The 27,597-nt window shown below is 39.4% G+C and overlaps 1 protein-coding gene across 1 annotated transcript; it reads right to left on the minus strand.

The window, feature by feature from the left end:
• Nucleotides 1-2,210: 2,210 nt before the first annotated feature.
• Nucleotides 2,211-24,068, minus strand: LOC135474750 (arylsulfatase B-like). Its single transcript, XM_064754331.1, has 14 exons — nucleotides 23,946-24,068; nucleotides 21,580-21,691; nucleotides 20,882-20,933; nucleotides 17,252-17,358; nucleotides 16,059-16,165; nucleotides 12,824-12,888; nucleotides 10,710-10,811; nucleotides 9,159-9,222; nucleotides 8,311-8,408; nucleotides 7,174-7,310; nucleotides 6,163-6,221; nucleotides 5,244-5,367; nucleotides 4,039-4,205; nucleotides 2,211-3,113 (listed from the first exon to the last, which is right to left on the minus strand). Exons 1-14 carry the CDS (start codon nucleotides 24,037-24,039, stop codon nucleotides 2,941-2,943), a joined length of 1,461 nt encoding a protein of 486 aa, XP_064610401.1. The 5' UTR covers nucleotides 24,040-24,068; the 3' UTR covers nucleotides 2,211-2,940.
• Between the last annotated feature and the right edge of the window lie 3,529 nt (nucleotides 24,069-27,597).

Below are 27,597 nucleotides of genomic sequence, written 5' to 3' on the forward strand. Positions count from 1 at the left end.
GCATTGCAGTGTTATAAACCCTCTGGGCACACGGCGGCCGACTAAACCTTGCGTTGTACCTTACAATTGTTGCTCTTCTCAAAAACGCAAAAACTCCAAGAGTTACAACATATTTGCAGACACCATTCATGTTGATCAACAGCTCTTGATACTTCTTGGGAGTTACACACTGGTTTGTGGAAAAAGGAAATCTGACAGACCCTCGGAGAAACCATTGCTACTTGGATGAGCCTTCTATCCAATACAGCGACTGAATCAACAGAACAGCAAACAAAAATTCTACATTTGGAAATATATATTTTGCAAAAAAATAAGTTGATCACATTATATCAAAATGACATCAAAAACATTGACCACAAAGATTAAATCACATTTTGATTTATAATGATTAATTAGTGATTATTCTCCTCAAAAAAGCTTGCATTTATTTTACAAAGAGCTTCACCTTTTCCCACCACAAATTTGATAAAACTCATTCAACTTAAGCTTCCCTCTAGTTTCCAGGTTATTGCACATATAGGACATTCGACAAATATGGGGCTTGTAAAATGTAATAATGTGGACAGTATACTCAGCATGTTTGTGCGACTTGAAATATTTAAATTTACGGGAGCCTCAAAATAAAACTTTAAAAATAGTCAATCACCGCAACACCTAAAACAGACATTAGTATCACGAAGGCTATACGTATTACATCATCTTTAAATGTACAATCCGTCACAAATGAACAAGGTAATGTTCGGGAGTTTTGTCTCTTAAGCTGCTTTCCTCATATCTAACTTAATATGAGGCTATCACATCGTAACATTTTCACGCTCATACATCATCTGAGCTCCATATACCAACATATTTTGTTCAAAAAGCTTTCCATATAAATCTATATGATAAAGGCAACAGGAGTACTATATCTAACATGTCCAAACAAGCACAGACCGCTATCACCATCAACATCAACGCCAAGCTGTGCACGACATTTTTTTCGTTAAAGTTCCTGACAAACAGAGACAGATAAAGGGATAAATGTTGACAAAAACATAACGTTCACGGTGGAAGTCACTGTGCGGGGCAGTATAAAGGTGCACAGTCGTAATTGTGAACTCTCAGGCGTAACTCACAATGAAGTGAACTTCTATTGAGTTATGCACTCATATAAAAGCCAAAAAACAGACATTAGGTCCACTTTTATGTTGGTGTCAGTTTCTGCCGATCCAGACTAAATGCTAGTTGCGCTTTAATTTTTCACCAACCGTTCGTATTCGACTTTCTAACATGAGAATATTGTCCAGTTAAGAAGGAAGCAAGGCTTTATGTCGCTAAAGAAAATGTTGCAGTTTGTTAAGGGCTATCTCTTTAAGATAATAATTTACTGATGACATTTTTCATGAATAATTTCACTTTGAGCTTTAAGTAATAAAAGAAACATACACCATTGTTATTAATGCACGTGTAACACACAAAGCTACAAAACCTACATCTGTACACAGCTGATCAATTATTTTGAAGTCTGATTTTATCTAATTTCTAATTAAAAACTAACACAATGGTCATTATAAAAGACGATCTGTCAGACAATAAAATTCATTGAGATAATTCCATAAAAAATAATAAAAATCATGTGACAAAAACCGGACCCCTCAATTATATTATATATACATAACACAAATAACCCAGACACATATACCGTCAAGAAGAGGAATTCTTAAACATTTTTACACAAAAAAATGAAAAAAATGATTACATCTATGCATAATAAAATTACTCATAGGTATAAGGTACATATCATTTATTGACTATAAATTATTTTAGAACATGGTGTCAAAATATGCAAAAAGGAACATGAATAATCTGCCAACATGTAGAACAAATGCTGCTTGGGAGACTCTTCACAGCTCATTACCACAGCATTGTTGAAATAAAGCTGCAGAAAGACTGTTATGTCCTTTGAATGTTTAGTATGTCATGTTAACTCAGTATTACTGTTACTCATTTGTTAAATGGTGAAAGCCAAAATATCCCTGAAGAAAGTTACAATTCCATACCAGGCAAACATGTAGTTGTCATAATTAAGCTCAACTGAGAGTTATAATAGTACAAGACAGAACAGCATATACAAAAACGCCTTGAATGTGCTAACACATGGATTTAGTTAAACCCGATACAAATTGTAATATTTCTTTTTTTTTTTACTCGATACTTTAAATAGGAAACTCCTTCCCACCTTCATCAAGACGGTCCAAATCTGTGAACTCAATCATTATTTCTTTTATTACATCACAATTATCGGTGCAGGTGTGCTCATAAAACATACATGAAGTACACACGCACTGCAACGTCACAGAAGAAAACGATGCGTTCTACTGTCATTTGGACCGCATGTGTAGCACGTCCTCGAGTCTCTCGTTATCTTCACGGAATATAGGTCAGGCATCAATGCATCAAGTATGAATCATCTATATACACTATTGTAACCTAACTTAACAAGCATCGTTCTCACTTCATACAATTTTGTACAGTTACAGTTGAGTTTGCTACCACAGACAACCACAGATGTTATTCTTTTATCTTTCTAGGACAAAAAACTACATGTACTTTGTGTGGTTGGCAAACATGTTGTGGATGGGCAGGTGGGCAATGAGTGGGTGGTCTACCTAAATTGTATTTATGTAGGATAACCACATTGCATTAGTAGGAATAAGCACTTTGTGTGAATGAGCTAACAACATCCTGTGGATGGGCTAACCTAATTGAGTGGGTGGGCTAACCTAACTGAGCAGGTACGCTAACAATATTACATCAGTGAGTTAACTACATCATGTGAACGGGGAAATAATTTGATCATTTGGCTGACTTCAGCATTCTTTATTAAGTATAATTCCATTAGTTAGTGGAGACAAAAATTAACTGTTGAGGTGGTCCTCTCTCTGATACACACAGCTGTGTTCAGCACCAGCCTGACGCCCAGACGTTACCCCAATGGGAGGGGTTTGCAGCGTTGTCACTGGGAGGGTAGTCAGCCGGCAACATCTGCTGGTGATACTCAGCTAATCGAGCAGCCAGCTTCTTCACAACATCTGGCAGTTTGTCAGCCAGATCAAAGTGTTCTGTTGGGTCATCTACAATATATGGCAATATGTTATATAATTTTCAGTAATTGCTGATAAGGTACAAACCCAGTTTCTCTCAATGTTAAGACCAAATATATGTATCTACACATGATACGTATATACATGTATATGTATTTTTACTACCATCAAAGCCTGATCCAAACAAAGCAGGGAGGCAATACGTGGAGCCAGTTTACACACGTAGTTACCAAAAAGGCTGGGCTCTCAAACTGATGGGCATCCAAAAAAATATTTTAAAACTGCCCTGAAGCTAAATGGTAGTTAAAAGGAAAATATGATTTCCAGATAAAAATTATGGCTTTCACACAATTTTTTTTATTTCTTATTTACACATTTAAAACTCTCTGAGAGCATCATTCTGATAAGCAATTTTTTACAAATTATCGAAATATGACATTAAAGTTTAACTTTTTTGTTTTTGACATGATCCAGTGATATTAGCGAAGCCCACATTGACAACGTGTGTGTATGATGAATAAAAGCCATGCCTAAAATATTTTTACATATTAGCATTGGAAGTCAATTTTTTTTAGGTGTTGGAAACCCAGATTACCTAGAGTAAACCTATCTTTCGGAAGATGCTAGCAAATTTTCTTGCATGCGACATACTGTTATGCACAACATTTTGGTAAAAAACAACTGATAGACCTCAAGTGTGTCATCCACCATTGTCACAAAGACCCCACAAGCGATAAGAAGACGGCACTCTACAAATACCATGTCCAAGGCTGGTTTCGAACTTTCATCCAGCCACAGAAAGGCAAATGGAGTACGTTAGTACATGAATCTCCTTCCATGTTAACCCTCTCTATACCACTAGACCATGGTGCCTGCTCTTCCATAGGCTTCATGGGACATAACATTAACATTGATTTCAGAGGCAACTGCCAACTAAAACATTACATGGCCTCACCTTTGATGTTGAACAACCTATAGCGCTTTGTGCTGTTACCAATGGCATTGGTCTGGAAGAGGTCAAGGTCACTTTTGACGAACTCATCAGAAAATCCGACCTCAGGCTCAGGAAACCAGCCATCATAATAACCACCCGTTCCATCGATCAGTTTGTAATCACCCATCCTGTAACACAGCAAAAAACATTTATTTTAATATTTACATACAGAGTATGTATAACAGATGTTACAGGCCATATTGGAGCATATTTCATCTACCAACCATGTGTACTGGGTTTTTTTCAGAAGGATGTTACCTGTAGCTACCTGTAGCCTGCCGAAGCCTAGAAAAATTTTGAGCAGGTAACAATCTGTTTTCATCATAGTTCCTGTTTTGTTTCATATAATTATCTGCCAGGTAGTTGGCTACTTTTCCAGGGCAAAAGCAGGTAAAAGAAAAGCAGCCAAAGCAAATATGTGCACAGAAACCTTGGTCAAAGGTTACAAGTTCAAAGCAATGGCAAAGGCAATATGACTGCCACATACATCACTGGAGGACTGGTCAGAACGGAGAAACACTGTTACACTATGAAACCTTGTGGAATCCAAAAGCTGTTGTTCTACCTTACTCAAAAAAAAAAAGTTTAATATCCAATTTATCAAATGTCTTAAGACTTAAGTGCAATACTCAAACACAGCTACAAATAAATGTTTTGCTCTAAAAAGTTTAAAATTTGTACACTTATTCTTTATAGAACAGAATAATGTACCAACCACAAATTGAGCTGTTTCCTGTTCTGAGTTTGGCATTTCAAGGACTTGCAAATTATGTCTTAAGGTGCTTGATAAATATGGGCCCTAGTGTCTAACAGGAATCCAATATTTATTTATGCCATACTCAAGAATATTTTACTTATACAAAGGTGGGCAGCATTATGTTGGGAAGAAACCAGGCAGAGCCCGGCAGAAACCCACAACCATCCACAGCTTGCTGGCAGGCCTTCCCATTTAAGCAGGAGAAGGCCAGCAGGACCTAGACTTGAACTCCCAGCGATTGCATTGATGAGGACAATCATGAGTCACAAAGCAGTACTAGCACACTAACCACTTGGCCGCATTGACCGTTTCCAATATTTATGATGTGTGCATAATGATCCCTGTATGGAAAAGCTGTAACCTAACATATGCACTGTAAGAGAAGGCAAAAGTTAGGTCACAAACTCACCTTATAGCAGCATGACCACACATCAAAGGCTGGAACTCATCAATATTATACACAAACTCTGTCCGAGGGGATTCCCCACCAGTTCGGATTGCATCCCACTGGTTTACACCATCAATTATCTCCCCTGAAACACATTTAACAGCAGTCAAAGTATGTTTATTATTTTTTTATAAACAATTTTATATTTCCCCAGATTTTCATTGAGAGTCATGCCGTCATCATGTTGATAAACTTAGAATCTTTGTTTTATTGAGTAGGATTAAAAATCAATTTCAACAATATTTTGGTCATATCACACTATGAATGTACTTCTGGTGCTGCCTCACTGGAGTGCCACCCTGAAAAACAGAATACGCCTCACCCAGTCACATTACACTGACACCAAGCTGACCAGAAATGCTTAAAATGTTAAATCTTTGCTCTTCTCTGCAGCTAAGCATTATCAATTCATACAAAACAACTTCTAGAGTATTTTTACATTAGTCTGATTAATGAATTGGAATTATAATCAATTCAGTCCCGGTCAAATCTTGTAAATCACAAGGGTACATTTATGTGCAGTAATTCAGATGAACGTATAAAACTGAATTAATTTTGATTAAAACACCTTCAATCTTCTGATAAAGCACTGCATGCTATATCTGTATAATGGCTTTCATCCAAAGTTTAGCATTTTTTGAGTGACACATACTGCTTAATTCAGACTGATTTCATCCACTTCATAAACCCACTGAAGAGGGTCCTTTTTGTTTGTTTTTTTTTTTTTTTTGAGGGGTGATTGACTTCTTTTCAGAAAAAATTATTATCAAACGTATCATTTAAAGGCTTTTCTGTAAAAAGTGCATTTTTCACTATAGTGGACAAGTACAGTGTGCCAAAGCATGCAGGTTAAATAAAACAAACAAAAATAAAACTTTACTGAAAGGTTTTCCAGCAGCAGCCATTAGTGTTGGTGACCAGTCTACAGCATGCATCAATCTGTGACAGACAAAACAAAAAACAATAACTTTAACATGACAGCATCGGAACACTGAAGGACCATTTTCTATTTGCTTGCTTATTTTTAACAGATTGATTGGATAAATTGATGTTATCTTTCTAACAAGGGACACGTGCCCTAATGTGTACTAGGGTAAAATTGCTCACACCATGTAAATTGTCATGTATGTAAGGTATGGTTACAAGATGTCAAAAGGACTGGTATTATCCAGAGGGTACGTGCGAAGGTCTGACGCAACCTGCAGATGGTAATGGGTTCTTCCACCATAATGTCGGCCCCCATCGTATAAGTGAAATATTCTTGAGCATGGCTCCAATCAAATACATAAAATAAATAAATTAACCAGAGGGGAAGATTTAAACACGTTACAAAAACTGAACTTGTTAGACTGCAAAGAATCTCTTCAACTCGCGGTCCAACTTATACATGCATCCTTCTTCAGAGCTCCTTCAAACTTTTTCTGTGTTGTTGTGGTTGTGTTCTTATGCCAAAGGTTATAACATTATATCATGTTCTGTTATTTCTAATATATGAGTACAGAGTCAAACATACTGGGTCCAATGACAGGCCCAATCTTTTCATGATCTGAAAGTTTGGGGGGGGGGGGGCAGTATCTTTTTGACAGAGTGCACTGTGGTAGCACAACTCAGCAATGTTTTCTGGCAGAGTGAACTGTGGTAGCACAACTCAACAATGTTTTCTGACAGAGTGCACCAAGGTAGCACAACTCAGCAATGTTATCTGACAGAGTGCACTGTGGTAGCACAACTCAGCAATGTTCTCTGACAGAGAGCACTGTGGTAGCACAACTCAGCAATGTTTCAAAAGCATGCATCACAGATCTATTTCAAAAAATACATAAAATTTTTTTGTCTAGTCATGCAATCTCACTTATCATGCTGGGTTGAATCACCACAGTGCTTGCTTTACCCGTTGTGGACATATCCAGTCTTCTCAATGCCCTTGCCAGAGAAAAACGCCACGCCACGTGTTCCTCCCTCATAGATTGTCAGCTTGCCCGCTCTCAAAGGCCAGTTGTTTCCTCCCCATTGTACCCAGCCCCCGTTCTTTCAGGGCAGATCATTATCACAGATATCATCAATTAAACTCATCACAGGTATCTTGAAATTTGACAATTTGCGACTTTTAAGTTTTTGGGGGTTTTTTGGCTTAAAATTTAAATTGTAATCTGTACACATGAGGCTCACGGAAGAGAAAAGAATATGCACAGACTTACTGTGAGTTTGAGATAAATCAGGAGTTAGTGAACATCAGGGAATGTTTTACATGTCCTCCGTACAGGCACATGTGGTCACTCCAAAATTTGGGACACCTGCTCTGCTCATTTTAGCCAAAATATATGTAATTCTAGCCGGAATATTGAGTTTCTTTTTTATCACATGGTTAGACTATCTAATGAACAAAATACTCATATCTTTGCTTTTCCAAAAGGCTGGTAACGAAATGTAATATTCTACTTTCAACACGACTAATATCTGTCCCAAACTTTAGAACAATTAGGGTACCTCTAAATACAGGTATCGTAAAACTTGAGCTACCATGCAATGTGTCCAGGTATGTACATGCATGTGAACAGTGCCAGGATCTGAGCCTAAAACATGAGCTTCATGTCACACATTTCAACCAGTTTAGAAAAATCATTTATTTGTTTACTTATATGATTGCTGTTTTACGCCAAAACTCAAGAATATTTCACTTATACAACGGCAGCCACAATAATGTTGGGAGGAAACCAGGCAGAGCCCGGGGGGAACCCACAACCATCCTCAGGTTGCTGTCAGATCTTTCCACGTTAGAAAAATTAGAAAAAATTACTTACTAAAACTACAGCATGATGAACACCATTTTTCTACTGTTCATCTCGCTATAATTTTAGTAAGCAAGTTTTCTCTTACTTATTTTTTCCATTCATTTTGCTGGATCATATCTTCTGAATGTCCCTCAGTTTGTGCATTTACATGTAAACATGATGCACTTTTTAACAGCCACATCACCCACATCTACACATGCGTGTATGAAGAGCACAGAAACATAAAGGTGACTTACGTCAGTAGTAAAAGCAAACAGAGTATCATTGTAAAGTCCATGTTCCTGAAGAGCTTTGGTGATGTTGCCGATAGCGTCATCGAGAGCAGAAACCATTCCTTGGGAGAGAAGAAAACAAAGATTTGAAAGAAATCTGTTCCACAAAGGACCCTCAATAGTATTAAAGTTCTCTCATCTACATGTAAGGTATCAAGAATCTCAGATTTATTTATTTCATTGCTGGTTCACACTGTTTCAATTTTTAAGAAACACTAAAAAGAATTAACTTAAAAGCCTCAGATACCAATATATCAAGAAGAGAATGAACATTATTTTGGTCACATCATAATGGTGTCTTTTTAGCAGGTCTAAAACAAGGTACAAATGCCACTAAAGCAGTAATATTTGTACATTTTTGACTGCCACAATCGGACTTACACCACCTCCATATTGGGAGCAAAACTATCGACATGTCGAAGATGCAGATTTGTTTTGTGAAACTAAATTTTCTGACCAAAAGCCTAAGCCTTAGAGCCCCTTTAGGCACACAAGTTTAAGCACTTGTATACTGTTCACCTGGCATGCCAGGCTGCCCAGTCATATTACAGGTACAGCGGCACTTTAGTCCTGTAATCGTTTTATCTCCCAATGCCGAGTGCCAATCCAGAGAAGTACCATAATAACAATGATACAGGTACGTTCTTAGTAATATTACAAATCTGTTCACAATACAATCCATGAAAGAGAGTACATCGAAGCTTAATTTTACAAGAGTGTAAAGTAAAATTTTACCACTCAATCCTAATTGTATATCCTACAGTCTCAATTTCTGAATGGCTCTGGAAGTCGGAAGTAAAATCCAGTCTTACCAGCAAATCCTCGCCTCATGTCACTGGCTATGTGTGGGTACAGGTCCGTGTATTTCTTAGGTACCTGGAAATAGTTGAAGCACTTTATAATCCACAGTTCAATTGTGTATTTCACTGCTGTCCTATCAAATAAGCAGGACTTTTCCACAGGTAGCAGAACACTGGTCCAACTGCCCTGTGCTTCATCAACATTAAGTTCAGTTACTAATGGCTGTACCTAGACTGATAAACATTAAATCATTCGGTAGTTAATGTCAATCCCTGTGCAGGATGGCAGTACGGTATTAGCCAAAAGGAAATTGTACCAAAGGAAAAGCCTTAATTGCAACATGGTGAACAAAGTTCCATGCAGCTGCTTTTAAATCAGGTTTTGTGAAGGTTAACAGTGATTGACAGGCTTTCCAACATGTGATGTACAAATACATGTATGAACATCGTTTTGGTTGTCTTCAACAAACTGCCCAAATCAAATGGCCACACAAGCATTACTGACCGCTTGTTTTCATGTCTGAAAAGCATGTATGTTACCACAAGGTGCTATTACTGCAAAGTACTTATTATTCGCTGGAATTTATTTTTGCGGATTTTCTCCAAAAATGTGTTCGCGGGAATTAATTTTCGTATATTTAGGAGAATACTGAAAAACAGATCTCAAAGTCTTAAAATTTTCCAAGATATAATATGGCCCAAATTATTCAAGCACGTAAAACAGGTATCATCATGGGTGGCTTTAATCCTCCTTTGTTTCCTGCGGTGTTGCTAATCCTCGTGATCTGAATCAAAGATTAAAACAATTGGGGATGGATTATCATTAAGTGAGAAGATTACTTTCACACCTACCTTGAGCAGTACTTAAACAGGTGTCACTTCTTTTCAAATCACTGATGAGCACTTTTAAACACCTGGTAAAGTGACCTGTCACCTTTTGAGCAGTTCGACGCAAAACATATGAATTTACCATTATCGGTGCCAGTCACTCATAATTTATCAAGCAACACAGTAAGTTTTGCAATTCTGATCATCCTCTGTAGCAGGTTAGAAATTGCAAACATTGACATAGCTGTCAAACGGACATTAAGTTGTTGTACACACAGTTTGTTAGAAGCTAACTCATTGGACCACGGGAGAGACACAGCCAATGGCATAGCGTGTAACAGAGCGACAATCATTAGAAAACAGCACGTGCTGGTATCTACTTTTCTTTCACACTTTACAGGACTAGCGAAGACTGATCAAACTAAAGACGAATAAACTCCCACTTTGTTTTACACCCATCAAGCCTTAGAACCAGAGTTTGTATATATTTAAACCATAATTTCCCTTCCCTGCTGTTAAAAATTTAGCTGGCCCGTCAGGTTTTCTTAGCGAAACTCCCGTCACCCTGTCACAGATTTCACTTCATTATTACTACTACCTGATAGTATATGATTCAATGTTGGATATTTTTTTCGCTGGAATTATTTTTCGTGGTAAATTATGGACCGCAAAATACATGAAAATTAGTTTCACGCCAAAAAATACTTCACAGTCACCTTATGTGCTCTAGCCTACCTGAATAGGGCGGTGAACGGACTGGAATGGTAGGTACATAAACAGAGGCTGGCTGGCATTATGTTTAGAGATGATGTCAATGGCTCGGTCAGCAAACATATACTGTAATGATAATAGTTACAATGATATCAATAAAACATCAATACGATCATTTAGAGAAATGTAAATCACAGCTGCCCCCCCACTGAACAAAAAGTTCATGAACTCTGGCATGGAGCTAAGAATTATTCAGTACTTGTTGAGTATGTACCTTGTTCATTTTAGCTCTATGCAATATTTTAGAAAAACAATCCTAATGTGTTTGTCAACCTATAATCCATCAAGGTGCTATTTAACAGGTGTCAATTCCAGAAAAAGCCATTTCTGACTTACACTTTTAACGCTTATTTTTTTCCCCTCCCTTAAAATTAAAATTTTGTCAACCTCATCAATATAAGACAAATATGTGCATACTTCAAACTTCCAGTACCAAAAACTAAACACTGTGACAATGAATCAAATTTTGACTAATTCAGAGATGTGGAATCTGCTCCCGAAAGGTCAATGAATAAAGCTCATACCAATTATAACTTAAGACAATTTCAGATTAAATTCCACACATTCACTCGAAACTTTGGATCTGCACTTCTGAGACTTTATACTGACTCTGGATCTGCACTTCTGAGACTTCATACTGACTTTGGATCTGCACTTCTGAGACTTTATATTGACTTTGGATCTGCACTTCTGAGACTTTATACTGACTTTGGATCTGCACTTCTGAGACTTTATACTGACTTTGGATCTGCATTTCTGAGATTTTATACTGACTTTGGATCTGCACTTCTGAGATTTTATACTGACTTTGGGTCTGCACTTCTGAGATTTTATACTGACTTTGGGTCTGCACTTCTGAGACTTTATACTGACTTTGGATCTGCACTTCTGAGACTTTATATTGACTTTGGATCTGCACTTCTGAGACTTTATACTGACTTTGGATCTGCACTTCTGAGACTTTATACTGACTTTGGATCTGCACTTCTGAGACTTTATATTGACTTTGGATCTGCACTTCTGAGATTTTATACTGACTTTGGATTTGCACTTCTGAGACTTTATATTGACTTTGGATCTGCACTTCTGAGATTTTATACTGACTTTGGATCTGCACTTCTGAGACTTTATATTGACTTTGGATCTGCACTTCTGAGACTTTATACTGACTTTGGATCTGCACTTCTGAGACTTTATACTGACTTTGGATCTGCACTTCTGAGACTTTATATTGACTTTGGATCTGCACTTTCAGAAAACTTTATAGACCGAGCATTACATCAAGGCTAAGAGAGCAGAGCAAACATGTCTTTACCAGACAAAAAAAAAAAAAAGACAGCAAAAAGACAAGGTAATATCCCAAGTCACACAGTGGTCATTCCTATGTCTTAATGTATTCCAGCAGCTCTTTAAACAGATTCAAATTTAATATAATTGGTTTCGGCACAAATTAGTTAAACTAATTAATTAGTTCAATTAATTAATGAGTAAATTAGTTAAATTAATTACAAAGTAGTATATAAAATCTATTAAACCATTAAACATATATGTACTCTAAATCATCAACCTTTTCGCATATGAAAGAACAACTTTCAGCACAATTTTTGCACAATTTACTTTGATCTTGGAGAGGAAACTATATTAGTTGGTTTTGCCAATTTCAGGGTCTGCACAAAAAGTAAAATGTATCAGTCTATTGCCTTCAGAATATGTTTCAATAATAACCTTGCAACACGTGAAAAGGTTGAAGAATTACAGTATATAGATGGGTATGTATTTCAATAGATATGAATTTATTAATGTGACTGTTGCATTCAAACATATTAACCTGCATGTATACAACAGTGGTCTTCTTGTGAGTGACAGCTAATAAATTGCAGCTAACATCATTTAATTGAGGCAAATTGACCAGAGGCCTGATTTGAGCAGGTAATGTGAGCCATTGGCCAACTATCACGCTGTCATCACTGTTCTGGGTTTTACTCTCTATGATGACTTCATATTGTGGAATGCGAGCACCTGCATGTAAGAGTTTTGCTCTGTATACTGTAACACATGTTCACTATAGAGATACTTACTGCAGAATACACACCAGTTTTGTTTCTCACAGGAAGTTCTCCGTCATGAAGGTCCAAGTAGCCACCTGTAGGAAACACAATGAAGGGGATATAATAAAGGCTACAAACTTACACCTCTTCTATCACAATCAGAAAAGACTATTGAGCAGACATTGCCCATGCATAGATGATGAACAATCAGAATCATAAAAATTAATAAACATGTCAAACTTATGCACAGATTTGGCTGACATTCACATTTGATGTGATGAATTCGTAGGTAAACAATATTTAGAGCTCTTATAGCATGGAAAGTAAGGATCAACAAGAATGAAGGTATTCATTAAATACTTTAGCACAAATCAGCCTGGTTTTCAAACAATGTAGAACTGCAAACAAAAATTATTGTTAAATATGCAAAACTTATGCATGAGTCAGCTATTAGATATTTGATGCAGCCACTGCACAGGACACAACTGTAATCAATCTGTCAACACAATACAAAACCTTCCTCAACGCAATCCTTCTCTGAGTACAGATACTGTTATCATTCTGTCAACACTATACACCTGTACAACACCTTCCTCAGTGCAATCATTCTTTGAGTTCACTGTCTACACCTTACACAACTTTTCTGAATGTAATCATGTTATATACTCCATGCAGTACAACCTGCAAATTCCGTCTACACCTTACAAAACCTCACTGCTGTCATGCTCTGAATGCTAACATAATATTTACACCACATCAATGGTCTCCTACTACTGAGACTCCCCAAGAGATCTGACTTGTCTCCTATTACTGAGATTCCTAGAGAGGTCTGACTTGTCTCCTATTACTGAGATTCCTAGAGAGGTCTGACTTGTCTCCTATTACTGAGATTCCTAGAGAGGTCTGACTTGTCTCCTACTACTGAGGTTCCTGGGGAGGTCTGACTTCTCTCTAACTACTGAGGTTCCTAGAGAGGTCTGACTTGTCTCCTATTACTGAGATTCCTAGAGAGGTCTGACTTGTCTCCTATTACTGAGATTCCTAGAGAGGTCTGACTTGTCTCCTACTACTGAGGTTCCTGGGGAGGTCTGACTTCTCTCTAACTACTGAGGTTCCCGGGGAGGTCTGACTTGTCTCCTATTACTGAGATTCCTAGAGAGGTCTTACTTGTCTCCTATTACTGAGATTCCTAGAGAGGTCTGACTTGTCTCCTACTACTGAGGTTCCTAGAGAGGTCTTACTTGTCTCCTATTACTAAGATTCCTAGAGAGGTCTGACTTGTCTCCTACTACTGAGGTTCCCGGGGAGGTCTGACTTCTCTCTAACTACTGAGGTTCCCGGGGAGGTCTGACTTGTCTCCTATTACTGAGATTCCTAGAGAGGTCTTACTTGTCTCCTACTACTGAGGTTCCCGGAGAGGTCTGACTTGTCTCCTACTACTAGGGGTGTGACTTGTCTCCTAGTATTGAGTTACCCTAAGGGGTGTGACTGGTCTCCTAGTATTGAGCTACCCTAAGGGGTGTGACTTGTCGCCTACTACTGAGGTTCCTGGAGAGGTCTGACTTGTCACCTATTACTGAGGTTCCCGGAGAGGTCCGACTTGTCTCCTACTACTGAGGTTCCCTGAGGGGTTTGACTTGTCTCCTACTACTAGGGGTGTGACTTGTCTCCTGCTACTGAGGTTCCCGGGGGGGGGGGGGGGGGGGGGGTCACCTGTCTCCTACTGCTGAGTTTTCCCTAAGGGGTCTGACTTGTCTCCTACTACTGAGGTTACCTGAGGGGCTGACTTCTCTCCTAGTATTGAGCTACCCTAAGGGTTGTGACTTGTCGCCTACTACTGAGCTTCCTGGAGAGGTCTGACTTGTCTCCTACTACTGAGGCTCCCTGAGGGGTCTGACTTGTCTCCTACTGAGGTTCCCTGAGGGGTCGGAATTGTCTGACGACAGAGGTTCCCTAATGGGTTGATTTGTCTCCTACTGCTGAGCTTCCCTAAGGATTCTGACTTGTCTCCTACTGAGGTTACCTGAGGGGTCTGACTTGTCTCCTACTACTGAGCCTCACTGAGGGGTGTGACTTGTTTCCTACCGCTGAGTTTTCCCTAAGGGGTCTGACTTGTCTCCTACTACTGAGGTTCCCTGAGGGGTTGACTTGTCTCCTACCGCTGAGCTTCCTAAGGATCCTGACTTGTCTCCCACAACTGAGGTTCCCTGACAGGTCTGACTTTTCTCCTACTACTGAGGTTTTCTGAAGAGTCTGACTTGTCTCCTACTGATGAGGTTCCCTGAGAGGCCTGACTTGTCGCCTATTACTAGGGGTTTGACTTGTCTCCTACTACTGAGGCTCCCTGAGGGGTCTGACTTGTCTCCTACTGAGATTCCCTGAGGGGTCGGACTTGTTTCCTACTACTGAGGTTCCCTGAGGATTCTGACTTGTCTCCTACTGAGGTTACCTGGGGGGTGTGGCTTGTCTCCTACTACTGAGGCTCCCTGAGGGGTCTGACTTGTCGCCTACTACTGAGGTTCACTGAGAGGTCTTACTTGTCTCCTACTACTAGGGGTGTGACTTGTCTCCTACTACTGAGGTTCTCTGACCAGTCTGACTTGTCACCTATTACTGAGGTTACCTGAGGGGTGTGACTTGTCTCCTATTACTGAGGTTCCCTGAGGATTCTGACTTGTCTCCTACTGAGGTTACCTGAGGGGTGTGGCTTGTCTCCTACTACTGAGCCTCCCTGAGGGGTCTGACTTGTCGCCTACTACTGAGGTTCCCTGAGAGGTCTTACTTGTCTCCTACTACTAGGGGTGTGACTTGTCTCCTACTACTGAGGTTCTCTGACCAGTCTGACTTGTCACCTATTACTGAGGTTCCCTGACAGGTCTGACTTGTTTCCTATTACTCAGGTTCCCTGAGGGGTTTGACTTGTCTCCTACTACTAGGGGTGTGACTTGTCTCTTACTACTGAGGTTCCCTGAGGATTCTGACTTGTCTCCTACTGAGGTTACCTGAGGGGTCTGACTTGTCTCCTACTACTGAGCCTCCCTGAGGGGTCTGACTTGTCTCCTACTACTGAGCCTCCCTGAGGGGTCTGACTTGTCTCCTACTACTGAGGTTTCCTGAGGGGTCTGACCTGTCTCCTACTACTAGGGGTGTGACTTGTCTCCTATTACTGAGGTTCTCTGAGCAGTCTGACTTGACTCCTACTACTGAGGTTCCCTGAGGGGTCTGACTTGTCTCCCACTACTGAGGTTCCCTGAGGGATACTGACCAATTTCATGAGTATAATAGTCCTCTTCAGAGTTGTAATATCCCAGGAAGGAATCAAACCCTCTCCAGGTGGGGATACACTCCAGCTTACAAAACCCCTGATGCCATCTGAAAAAAGACCACATAAATAATTGCTCATAAAACACATTTAAATCAGCCCAGGGGTATGATGATCCACTTATAGTACATTGAACCCTTACATATAGAACCACAGCAGTATGCAGGACTTAAATAGCACAGCCCTAGTGGTAGGAGTTAAATAGCACTTGCATGCAGTACTACAGTACTATGCAGGACTTGCCACACTTACATGCAGTACTACAGTACTATGCAGGACTTGCCACAGTTACATATGGAGCAACAGTAACATATCATATTTAGCACACTTGCATACAGCACTGCAGTAATTAGGACTTACCACACTTACATGCAATCCTACAGTAATATGCAGGACTTGCCACACTTACATATAGAAATGCAGTAATATGTCGGATTTAGCACACTTACATATAGCACTGCAGTAATTAGGACTTAGCACACTGTTATATGCAGCACAACAGTAATACAATGCATGAAGTGCCAACTACCATGTGGTAGTAACCAAACAAAATTTTCCAAAAATATCATATTAAAGTATTAAAAATCCAGAAAACAAATGTACCTGTATACTAGAACAATCTAAATTACACATATTTGGTATAATTGGAACATGGTAATCATTTTAGCCAAGACTATTCTTTTATTTAGTATAAATTGTTTATGTGTACTTTTTCAAAATGTACCTTAAAGCAATTTTCTTTCAAGTTCCATACAAAAGGATTTTACTTGTTTTTTATTCACATGTATTCAACAAAGAACCATCAAGAAATTACAAGATTACACAGTAGCAGCCCTCCCAGATTGTTTCAGTTATTTAACTGGGGTTTTACCCGTACCCAAGAATATTTCACTTATACAAAAGCAGGTGGATAGACCAAGACAATACCCCCCACCCCGCCACCACCACCACAACGACTTGTTTGAAGAATCATTCTTTAGTTCCTTTTCTTTTATATTTTACATTTTTTGCACAAGTAAACTTAATCACATTAATCATATAATTACATGTACCTCGGAACAGCTGAATTTCAGAAAAGACATTTGTCAGTTCAGCTAGGTTTTGACTCTTAATTCCACTTTACAGACAACACTCACTTGCCCACAGCATGTGTGGCGTATCCCAGGTCATCCTTGAGCATCTGAGGCAACATTGAGTACTTCAGTGGGGTACATACTGGTTGTACACCACCCATCACAATATGCTGAAGAAAACAGGACAAAAATGTGTACATACATGTATAGCAGGGGATAAGCTCTGTACACCCCATACTGGTTGTCCGTTTCCCATCACAACTTGATGAAGGAAACACAACAAAATACACTGTGTACATATAGCAGGGGATAAGCTCTGTATACCTCATACTGGTTGTCCACCTCCCATCACAACGTGATGAAGGAAACACAACAAAATACACTGTGTACATATAGCATGGGATAAGCTCTGTATACCACACACTGGTTGTCCACCTCCCATCACAACGTGATGAAGGAAACACAACAAAATACACTGTGTACATATAGTAGGGGATAAGCTCTGTACACCCCATACTGGTTGTCCGTTTCCCATCACAACTTGATGAAGGAAACACAACAAAATACACTGTGTACATATAGCAGGGGATAAGCTCTGTATACTTCATACTGGTTGTCCACCCCCATCATAACATGATGAAGGAAACACAACAAAATACACTGTGTACATATAGCATGGGATAAGCTCTGTATACCTCATACAGGTTGTCCACCTCCCATCACAACGTGATGAAGGAAACACAACAAAATACACTGTGTACATATAGTAGGGGATAAGCTCTGTTTACCTCATAAGTGTTGCTCATCTCTCATCACAACCTGATGAAGGAAACACAACAAAATACACTGTGTACATATAGCAGGGGATAAGCTCTGTACACCTCATAAGTGTTGCTCACCTCTCCTCACAACCTGATGAAGGAAACACAACAAAATACACTTTGTACATATAGCAGGGGATAAGCTCTGTATACCTCATACTGGATGTCCACCTCCCATCACAACGTGATGAAGGAAACACAACAAAATACACTGTGTACATATAGTAGGGGATAAGCTCTGTACACCTCATTCTGGTTGCTCACCTCTCATCATAACCTGATGAAGGAAACACAACAAAATACACTTTGTACATATAGTAGCGCATAAGCTCTGTACACCTCATACAGGTTGTCCACCTCCCATCACAACGTGATGAAGGAAACACAACAAAATACACTGTGTACATATAGCAGGGGATAAGCTCTGTACACCTCATACAGGTTGTCCACCTCCCATCACAACGTGATGAAGGAAACACAACAAAATACACGGTGTACATATAGCAGGGGATAAGCTCTGTATACCTCATAAGTGTTGCTCACCTCTCATCACAACCTGATGAAGGAAACACAACAAAATACACTTTGTACATATAGCAGGGGATAAGCTCTGTATACCTCATACTGGTTGCTCACCTCTCATCACAACGTGATGAAGAAAACACAACAAAATACACTTTGCACATATAGCAGGGGATAAGCTCTGTATACCTCATACTGGATGTCCACCTCCCATCACAACGTGATGAAGGAAACACGACAAAATACACTGTGTACATATAGTAGGGGATAAGCTCTGTACACCTCATTCTGGTTGCTCACCTCTCATCATAACGTGATGAAGGAAACACAACAAAATACACTTTGTACATATAGTAGCGCATAAGCTCTGTACACCTCATACAGGTTGTCCACCTCCCATCACAACGTGATGAAGGAAACACAACAAAATACACTCTGTACATATAGCAGGGGATAAGCTCTGTACACCTCATACAGGTTGTCCACCTCCCATCACAACGTGATGAAGGAAACACAACAAAATACACGGTGTACATATAGCAGGGGATAAGCTCTGTATACCTCATAAGTGTTGCTCACCTCTCATCACAACCTGATGAAGGAAAAACAACACAATACACTTTGTACATATAGCAGGGGATAAGCTCTGTATACCTCATACTGGTTGCTCACCTCTCATCACAACGTAATGAAGGAAACATGACAAAATACACTGTGTACTTATAGTAGGGGATAAGCTCTGTACACCTCATACTGGTTGTCCAGCCCCATCACAACGTGATGAAGGAAACACAACAAAATACACGGTGTACATATAGTAGGGGATAAACTCTCTACCCCTCATACAGGTTGTCCGTCTCCCATCACAACATGATGAAGGAAACACAACAAAATACACGGTGTACATATGGCCAGGGATAAGCTCTGTACACCTCATACTGGTTGTCCGTCTCCCATCACATCGTGATGAAGGAAACACAACAAAATACACTGTGTACATATGGCAGGGGATAAGCTCTGTACACTTCATACTTGTTGTCCACCCCCATCACAACCTGATGAAGGAAACACGACAAAATACACTGTGTACATATAGCAGGGGATAAGCTCTGTATACCTCATACTGGTTGTCCACCTCCCATCACAACGTGATGAAGGAAACACAACAAAATGCACTGTGTACATATAGCAGGGGATAAGCTCTGTACACCTCATACTGGTTGTCCACCTCCCATCACAACGTGATGAAGGAAACACGACAAAATACACTGTGTACATATAGCAGGGGATAAGCTCTCTACCCCTAACACTGGTTGTCCGTTTCCCATCACAACGTGATGAAGGAAACACAACAAAATACACTGTGTACATATAGCAGAGGATAAGCTCTGTACACCTCATACTGGTTGTCCACCTCCCATCACAACGTGATGAAGGAAACACAACAAAATCCCATGGCATAGTTCACAGTAATTGCTAGCCAAAACTATAGCACTTAGCTTCTTGAGTGAATCTTGGTACTTTATAGTAGCAAAGCCAGGCTACAAAAATACTACTTGGCAAAACTATACTGTTGTTGTTTAAAAGCCTGCTAAAGTTAATAACAATCTGCAAGAACAACTGTCACATACATGTAGCCATGTCGCAAAACTAGAGCCTTTTACTGTAATCCTTCAACCACTTCGCATTGTTGCAGGGTGTTTATTCAAGCATATTCTGAAGACATTGTTCTTTTTAGACTTATAAAATTATACTTTTGTAAGCCCTGAAATTGGCCAATCCAATCCAAATTACCAAAGTTGTTTTTCACTTCAAAATCAAATTTTAAGCGTGCCGAAATTGCACTGAAAGCTGCTCTTTCATACGAGAAATGGTTTAGGAATTTAGGAGTACTTCATTAATTTATTTATTTCATTGGTGTTTTACGCTGCACTCATAAATATTTCACTTATACGATGGCGGCCAGCATTATAGTGGGAGGAAACCAGGCAGAGCCCGGGGGAAACCCACGCAGGTTGCTGACAGACCTTCCCACATATGGCTGGAGAGGAAGCCAGCATGAGCCCGACTTGAACTCACGGCGACCGCATTGGTGAGAGGCTCCCGGGTCATTACGCTGCACTAGCGCACTAGCCAACTGAGCCACAGAGGCCTCCGGTACTTCATTTCCACTACTCCAGTTCCACTGATCAGCAGTGCAACGTCTCTTGACATACAACCAATCTGCAGATGAACAAAGCTTTATAGGAAAATCTTTGAAATAACAGTGATTTGGACGTTCTTAACTTCAAACAAAAAATATAAACCCATATTTACAATTTGTTAACACAACTGAAAATATGTAACATACCTGAAGTCCCATTTTGTATGGATACATCCCAGTCAGGAAGGCTCCCCTGGACCTATAAATAAGTACGAAATACACATGGGTCTTAAATTAAAAGATACATGAAAAGATATTAAAACAACACACAGTATGGTTTTAAAAAAACATGAAAGGATGGTGTGCCAAATAAATTATTAAAAAAAAAATTGATTTTTGAGGCACATTTTATATTTCTTAATAATCCCTCTATTTTATGCATATTTTCTGTCAATGATCAGAAATATTCATTTCTGAAATGATGTCATCGACCATACTGTGATTGCGGGGCCAGCTTTGCACCCCCAATTCAGGCTCTCCCCCCGAAAGAGTTATTTTCACAGCTATCACAGCAGGCTAATTAATTTCTGGACCAATCACTGAGCCCTTTTGAAAACTGTAGTTTTAACCCATTTTTACACCGTAAGAAGGGTTTTTGTAGTTTTATATGTTAGACAATATCATATACTATTTAATTTACCTGATCTGTATCCATTCCAGAGTAAACATATGTGGGAAATCAGTCTGCTTTGTCTGAAATCCTGAACACTTTGCAGCTTCAAGTACTGGTAGTGTCTTATTTACACTTCTGGTGCAAACCAATCAAGGTCTGAGCCCATGTATCCAGTATACACAGAGAGCAAAATGCCCAATGAAAATGTTTAAACTGTGCCTAGTATACTCACGGTGAACAAGCAGGCTGCACATAGGACTGGTTGAGAATCACTCCTTCATGGGCCAACTTATCAATATTTGGTGACAAAATCTCAGGGTTGTGAAATCCAATGTCATTCCATCCTGTGCAAGAAAAGGAACAAGTATAATACTGTGAGTGCACAGGAACACACCTTGGATCTACAGATAATATCTACAAGCAGCACAAACTGTTCCAGTAGGAGAGTTTCGAGTTGGAACTCTTTCACAGATAATAGAAAATGCCAACCTGTATCATGTGACCTGTCAAAAATGTTATGCAACTATTTTTGATCACATTTACTATAACATGGGCGTAACAAAAAGTTTCACAAAGATTCACAAAAAGTCATTGAGAGTTAATGAACGACAGAGCAATGGAGACGCGGAATGTTTGTGAACATCCAAGAAAATAAGTGAACATAAATTTGTGCTTCTGAAATAGGGTGAGAGAAGTGATCAGTAAATTAATCTCAACAAAGGCCACATAATACAACAGGACTGTTTTCACCTTCAACAACAAAAGAGTTCCCCTATTAAAAGAGAAGGAAGAGCTGGGAAAACTGTAGAGCAACACACTGTCTTTGTCAAAATTGAATACAAAATCTTCAAAGAAGTTAATAAAAGCTCAGAAATACTGTATGCAGACAATACACACAGTTAAACAAGCTTAAACTTATCACTTAATGTGTGAATCTTTCACACAACTTTACAAAAAAAACTATCAAAACAAAATATTCTGATTAGAAAAAATAATTAATGTGCAAGGAAACATGGCCTGTCAATCCAGAGATTTTCAAAACATCAGCCTGAATTTTGTCCTGGACTGGCTATAAACGGGGATTGATGCCTAAGTAGCCAACTGGCTTTACTCCTGCACCAGATTTATGATAGTTAGACAATATCCTTGGTGATCCACTTGGTGAATGCAGCTGTTTTAAGGAGGTAGGTACTTTTTGCCCCTTTACAACAGTACAAGAGATATGACGTGATCAGTGTCAGTTTTATTTATTTATTTTATTGGTGTTTTATGTCGTACTCAAGAATATTTCACTCATATGACAGCTGCCAGCATTGTTGTGGGAGGATTCAGTAGTTTTAACTTTAAGTCAGAACCACAATTTACAGAGTCATATAGTATAGGACTAGCTTTAACCCATGATATCTCCACTGTCAGCCAATCCTCGTCGATTCTTTATCCCTTTAAAACATACAGTGTAAGCTGATTGGCTTAAAATACTCCACATAAAAAAAAAACTTGTTCTATTGGACTGGGCCGTTGATGGTTCTTTGGGTAGACAGGGAATCACATGGTGAGCGTGTCAAAACAGACATTACTTTTGAGTTTGAGATTGTCTGAGAAAATATCCGACAAGGTCAGTGTCAATGGGTGCAAAAAGTGCAAAAATGTCTCAGCTTGTGGACAGACCATGTATAAGTGGACCTGGATATTAAGTATTGCATATGCAGTGGGCTTTGCCGATGGGGTAAGCAAAATACAGATACTATGTCATAATCTGGTGCACACATCATCCAGGGTCAGGATATATGGCAGGGGTCTCTATGCATCAGTACATATTTATAAGAAATTGTTTGACCAGATTTTCAGGCTAATCCCAAAGGTAAATATCTATTCCAACATCATCAAGTTCAACTTCTCCACTCACTTGAACTTCACAATAATGGCCATCCTTCATATACCCCATACAACATGTCCAGGCCCCTAATTCACCCACACAATCCCAGTGCTAGCTGTTAGCATGAAGGCCTGGGAACCAGGGTAACCAAAGTATCATCACAAATAAAAGACAGAATTGCTTTCCGGTCTAGGACGATAAGCATGTAAAAGAGTAACTAGACAGGCTGGAAAGTTTAGTTATCGACTGGTTTCCGCGGAAGACTCCAACTCCTTTTGTTATACTGGCCTAGCGTTGTTGGAGTCTCGATGCTTACAATGTTAACTTCGTACTCAACGAAGGTCTAGGTTAATTGTCTTTGTTATCAAATAAGTCTCGTGCAAATAAAAAACATCAACCTAAAGACCTGCTTTCTGCACCCACCGCACCGCCACCATACGTCCCTACTTGAACTAAAATATTTATTATAGCCATGAAGGTTTCCACGGTATACATTCCTCTGCGAAATGCAGCAATCTTGCCACTACTCCACTATGAACTCTAGACATCGCTTAGAATGATATCGACCTGGCATGAAATGGTTTTCTCCACCAACCAAGTATAAAGAGAGGAATTGAAATCGCCACCTTCAGATGGGTGAAACTGAGCAGGTCTAAATATGGGGCTATTAAGGTCCCAATTATCGATGCCACAACAAAACACCTTTCTGGAGGAATACTCACCCAGATCGTCTGCCACAATAAATACAATGTTTGGAGGTTTGGCATCCACCAGGGCCAAAGTAATGCACACTGCAAATAACTGCAACAGTTTCATGTTGACAGTTCAGTAGGACATCAAAAACGTGAGTGCCAAGAGTCGGACTATGTACGAGTCTAACAGTGTCACAAGACGTGCTCGTACCTTTCTTATCTTGTAAAATACGTATACAGATAACACAACAATGTGTGAGAAGTGAAATTATCAGATAAATTTTCGAGTTCAGAAACAGTCTGTATCTTTACACTGTAATTATGATTCGATAAAATACGTTATACACACCTTTTCTACATGCGTGCCAGCATGTTTGAAAACCTGCGGCCGGAAATTACATAATATGAGTGTATGCTCACGCGTCGAAACAGATATTCCTATACCAGTTTTTCACAAAAATGGATGTTCTGGGTCAATAATCGCATACGAGTCCTACTGTGCATAGCCAGTGGCATGACGCTAACCTATAGACGTAAGTCGAAAAACATCCTTTCAAACGTTTATCTACTCCGTAGATAATTCTAGGCCAGTGAGGCCTCATAAATTGCATTTAACATCACTGATTTTTTGTTTACCTAATTCTGCTTAAGCCATGGTGCTAGGGGGTGTGTAATTTGCTACTATTTATGAATTTACATGAACAGTCCGAATAAAAGACTAACTGAGGTAAATTGACAATCTTGAGGCCGTATTTCACCGATAATGTGTGACCACTTGCCAACTATCACCGCTCTGGAGTCATTCTCTATGCTGTAGGCCTACGTCTTGTACAGTATTATGTAGGCCTAAGAGTATTTATTTATTCAGCACCGGTCGGTACAAAGAGACTTCCATGGTCATACCTGGGACTGTTATATAGGCCTACAGGTCACACCTACAAACGTATTTATTTATTTGTTTGTTTGAATATTTCACTTATTTTGCCGGCAAAAACTATGGTGGGAAGAAGCCGGATAGAACCAGTGGGAAACCCACGAACATTCGCAGTTTGCTTGAAGACTTTTCCACGTAGACCAATGCCCTGGGAGGAGCGAGTGAGTGAGTGCTTGGGGCTTAACGTCGTACAATTTTTTAACCTACTCTTTGAAGAATCTTAGGTATGACTCGACCCAGAATTGACCCTGGATCTACCGCTCTGAAGCGGATCTACCAACTGTGCTATCGGGGCCGGGATTGTGAGAAAGAAATTATCATGAAATTCCTTATGGGAATAAAATATGACAGCCGTTATGTAAAGAAATTATTATGATGTAAGTTAAGTTATGATGAAGAAGTTACCAGGACATACGTTGTGGAAAAGAACTTATGACATACGTTGTGGGAAAGAAATTGTCATTACATCTGTCATAGGAAATAAACTATCATTATAACCGTTTTGGTAAAGACATTATCATGGTATCTGTTATGGAAAGGAAATTGTCAAGACAACCGTTATGGGAAGGAAATTATGAGAACGCCATACTTGAAACATTACAAGTGTTTCCACAAAAGCTAGTTTATATAGCCATAAGTCAAAATTATTAACATAATGTGTAACTGATATAGTTTATTGCCCCAGAAGTTGTGAGGGGTTTATAATGTTAGCTCTTAACTATACAAAGCCGAAAAATAGTCTTTGAAATGCTAAAAGTGAAAACTAGTCGAGTCCTGGGTCAGACCATGATATATAGTCGTCATGACATATACAGGTAGCTCGTGCGTAGTATGGAGCCGTAAAAAAAATGACATGTTTATTAATTAAAAAAATGTAAATAAGAACAAAATTCTAAATAAAAAAAAGTGACACAACTTTCAAGTTTCAGTTATGTGTATTTTTTTTTTACTAAGTCATTCTCATGAGATAATAGACCAATAGAAATGCACAATTATACCGTGCGCACGAGATCTTTGTAAATTCGTGTGCACGGCATAATAAAGATCTAGAGAGCTCGAGATACTTGCTAAGTCGTTCACACGACTTAACAAAGATCTCGTGTGCGCCGCATAACTGGGCATTTCTATTGGTCAATTATTTCGCGAGAAGAACTTGAACATGTCCTTACTGGGGAACATGTTCCCCAGTAAGGCCATGTTCAGCGTTGAGACTCTGGAATCCATTCTCTTTCAGTGAATTCAGGAATGACGTCACTAATTCGTGTGCTTTATGTATTTTATTTATTTGTTTATTTGAACGGTGTTTTACCTCGCACTCAAGTATATTTCTCTTATACGACGGCGGCCAGCATTATGGCAAGAGGAAATCGAAGAGCCCGAGAGAAGTCCACGACCATTTGCAGGTTGGTACCAGAGCTTATTATGCACGACCGGAGGCGAAGCCGGCATGAGCTGGACTTAAGCTCACAGCGAGAGCATCGGTGAAAGGCTCCTATAGATCACTGTATGAGTCATTTAAATTTGGCCATCACGCCAACCACTATAGGGTACACAGGCCCCTTGTTGGCTTCATAGATGTAACACACTTGTCAAAAGTACACTGACAAAAGCAGATTTTAAGCGCCCGAATTAGTGATGGATGGACAGAAGTCACCAGAAAGAACTGCCTGGAAAGATTTTTACCTAGCGTCAATACAAACTCCATTGAGGTTTATCATCGTCAAACTTATGACCGTATGAATAATTATAAAACATATATTCGGACAACAAACATGATATTATGTCATTTAAATTCACAGCTCGGAATCGCTATGAGAATAACCCAAAAGCAAGACTCAAGAGGCCCCAAAGACATTTAAATAATTTTATAGCTTCATTACTGAAAGATTAATTTGACTTGATGTGACAAAAAAAACGACAAAACAAGGTGAACGAGCGCAAACAGAAATATTTGCCCAGTAAAATGCCTCATGGATACATATAACAAGTATTATGTTTTTATCTTGGTGTTCTCATGGCGTTTTTATGCGTTCAAGCGGTCATTTTTTCCCTCGAAAAGTGACACCAACCGACGCAAATTCCAGACAGTGGAGAAACTAAACTGACGGCCAAAAGAAACTCTACGACTCCGTGAGTTAAATTTAACCAGCCTTTTCAGCAAATTAATACCAAATGATTGTAGAAAAACATTGTACGAAGCATAGTCCCATGTTCGACAAGCGTCATATACGCCCACACGAATTTGTTTTCAGCCAACGAAGAAAGTTGAAAAATCACATGACCCATGGATGGCCCCAACTGCACATGTAATAAGTGTATAAAAAACCGTTACACACAGTATGCTGTACTTGCACACTGAATAAAGAAGCAATGCCTCCATTGACCCTAGAACAACGCCAGAGGGCCCTGGGTATGGTATCAATGGGAGCCACCCACATTGCAAGGACCTTCTGCTGCTCTCATGTAACTGTGTCAAACTTGATGCAACGTTACAGACAGACAGGGCAGACATCGGACAGGCCAAGAACAGGCAGGCCTTGGGTAACTACGCCCAGAGAAGACAGGAACCTGCGCACCGTACACCTGAGGAACCGCTTCCTGACAGTGACGTCATCGTCAATCACTGCCTTAGGTCACCGGTTCAGTCGTTTTTACTCAAGACTTTCAATATCTAAAGTCATTGGTCTTTTCAATATATTAAACTTCAGTCATTCTGTTTTTTGCTTTGGCAAAATAAATTGATTTGAA

The sequence above is a fragment of the Liolophura sinensis genome, chromosome 9 (assembly GCF_032854445.1).
Source record: "Liolophura sinensis isolate JHLJ2023 chromosome 9, CUHK_Ljap_v2, whole genome shotgun sequence".
Lineage (NCBI taxonomy): Eukaryota > Metazoa > Mollusca > Polyplacophora > Chitonida > Chitonidae > Liolophura > Liolophura sinensis.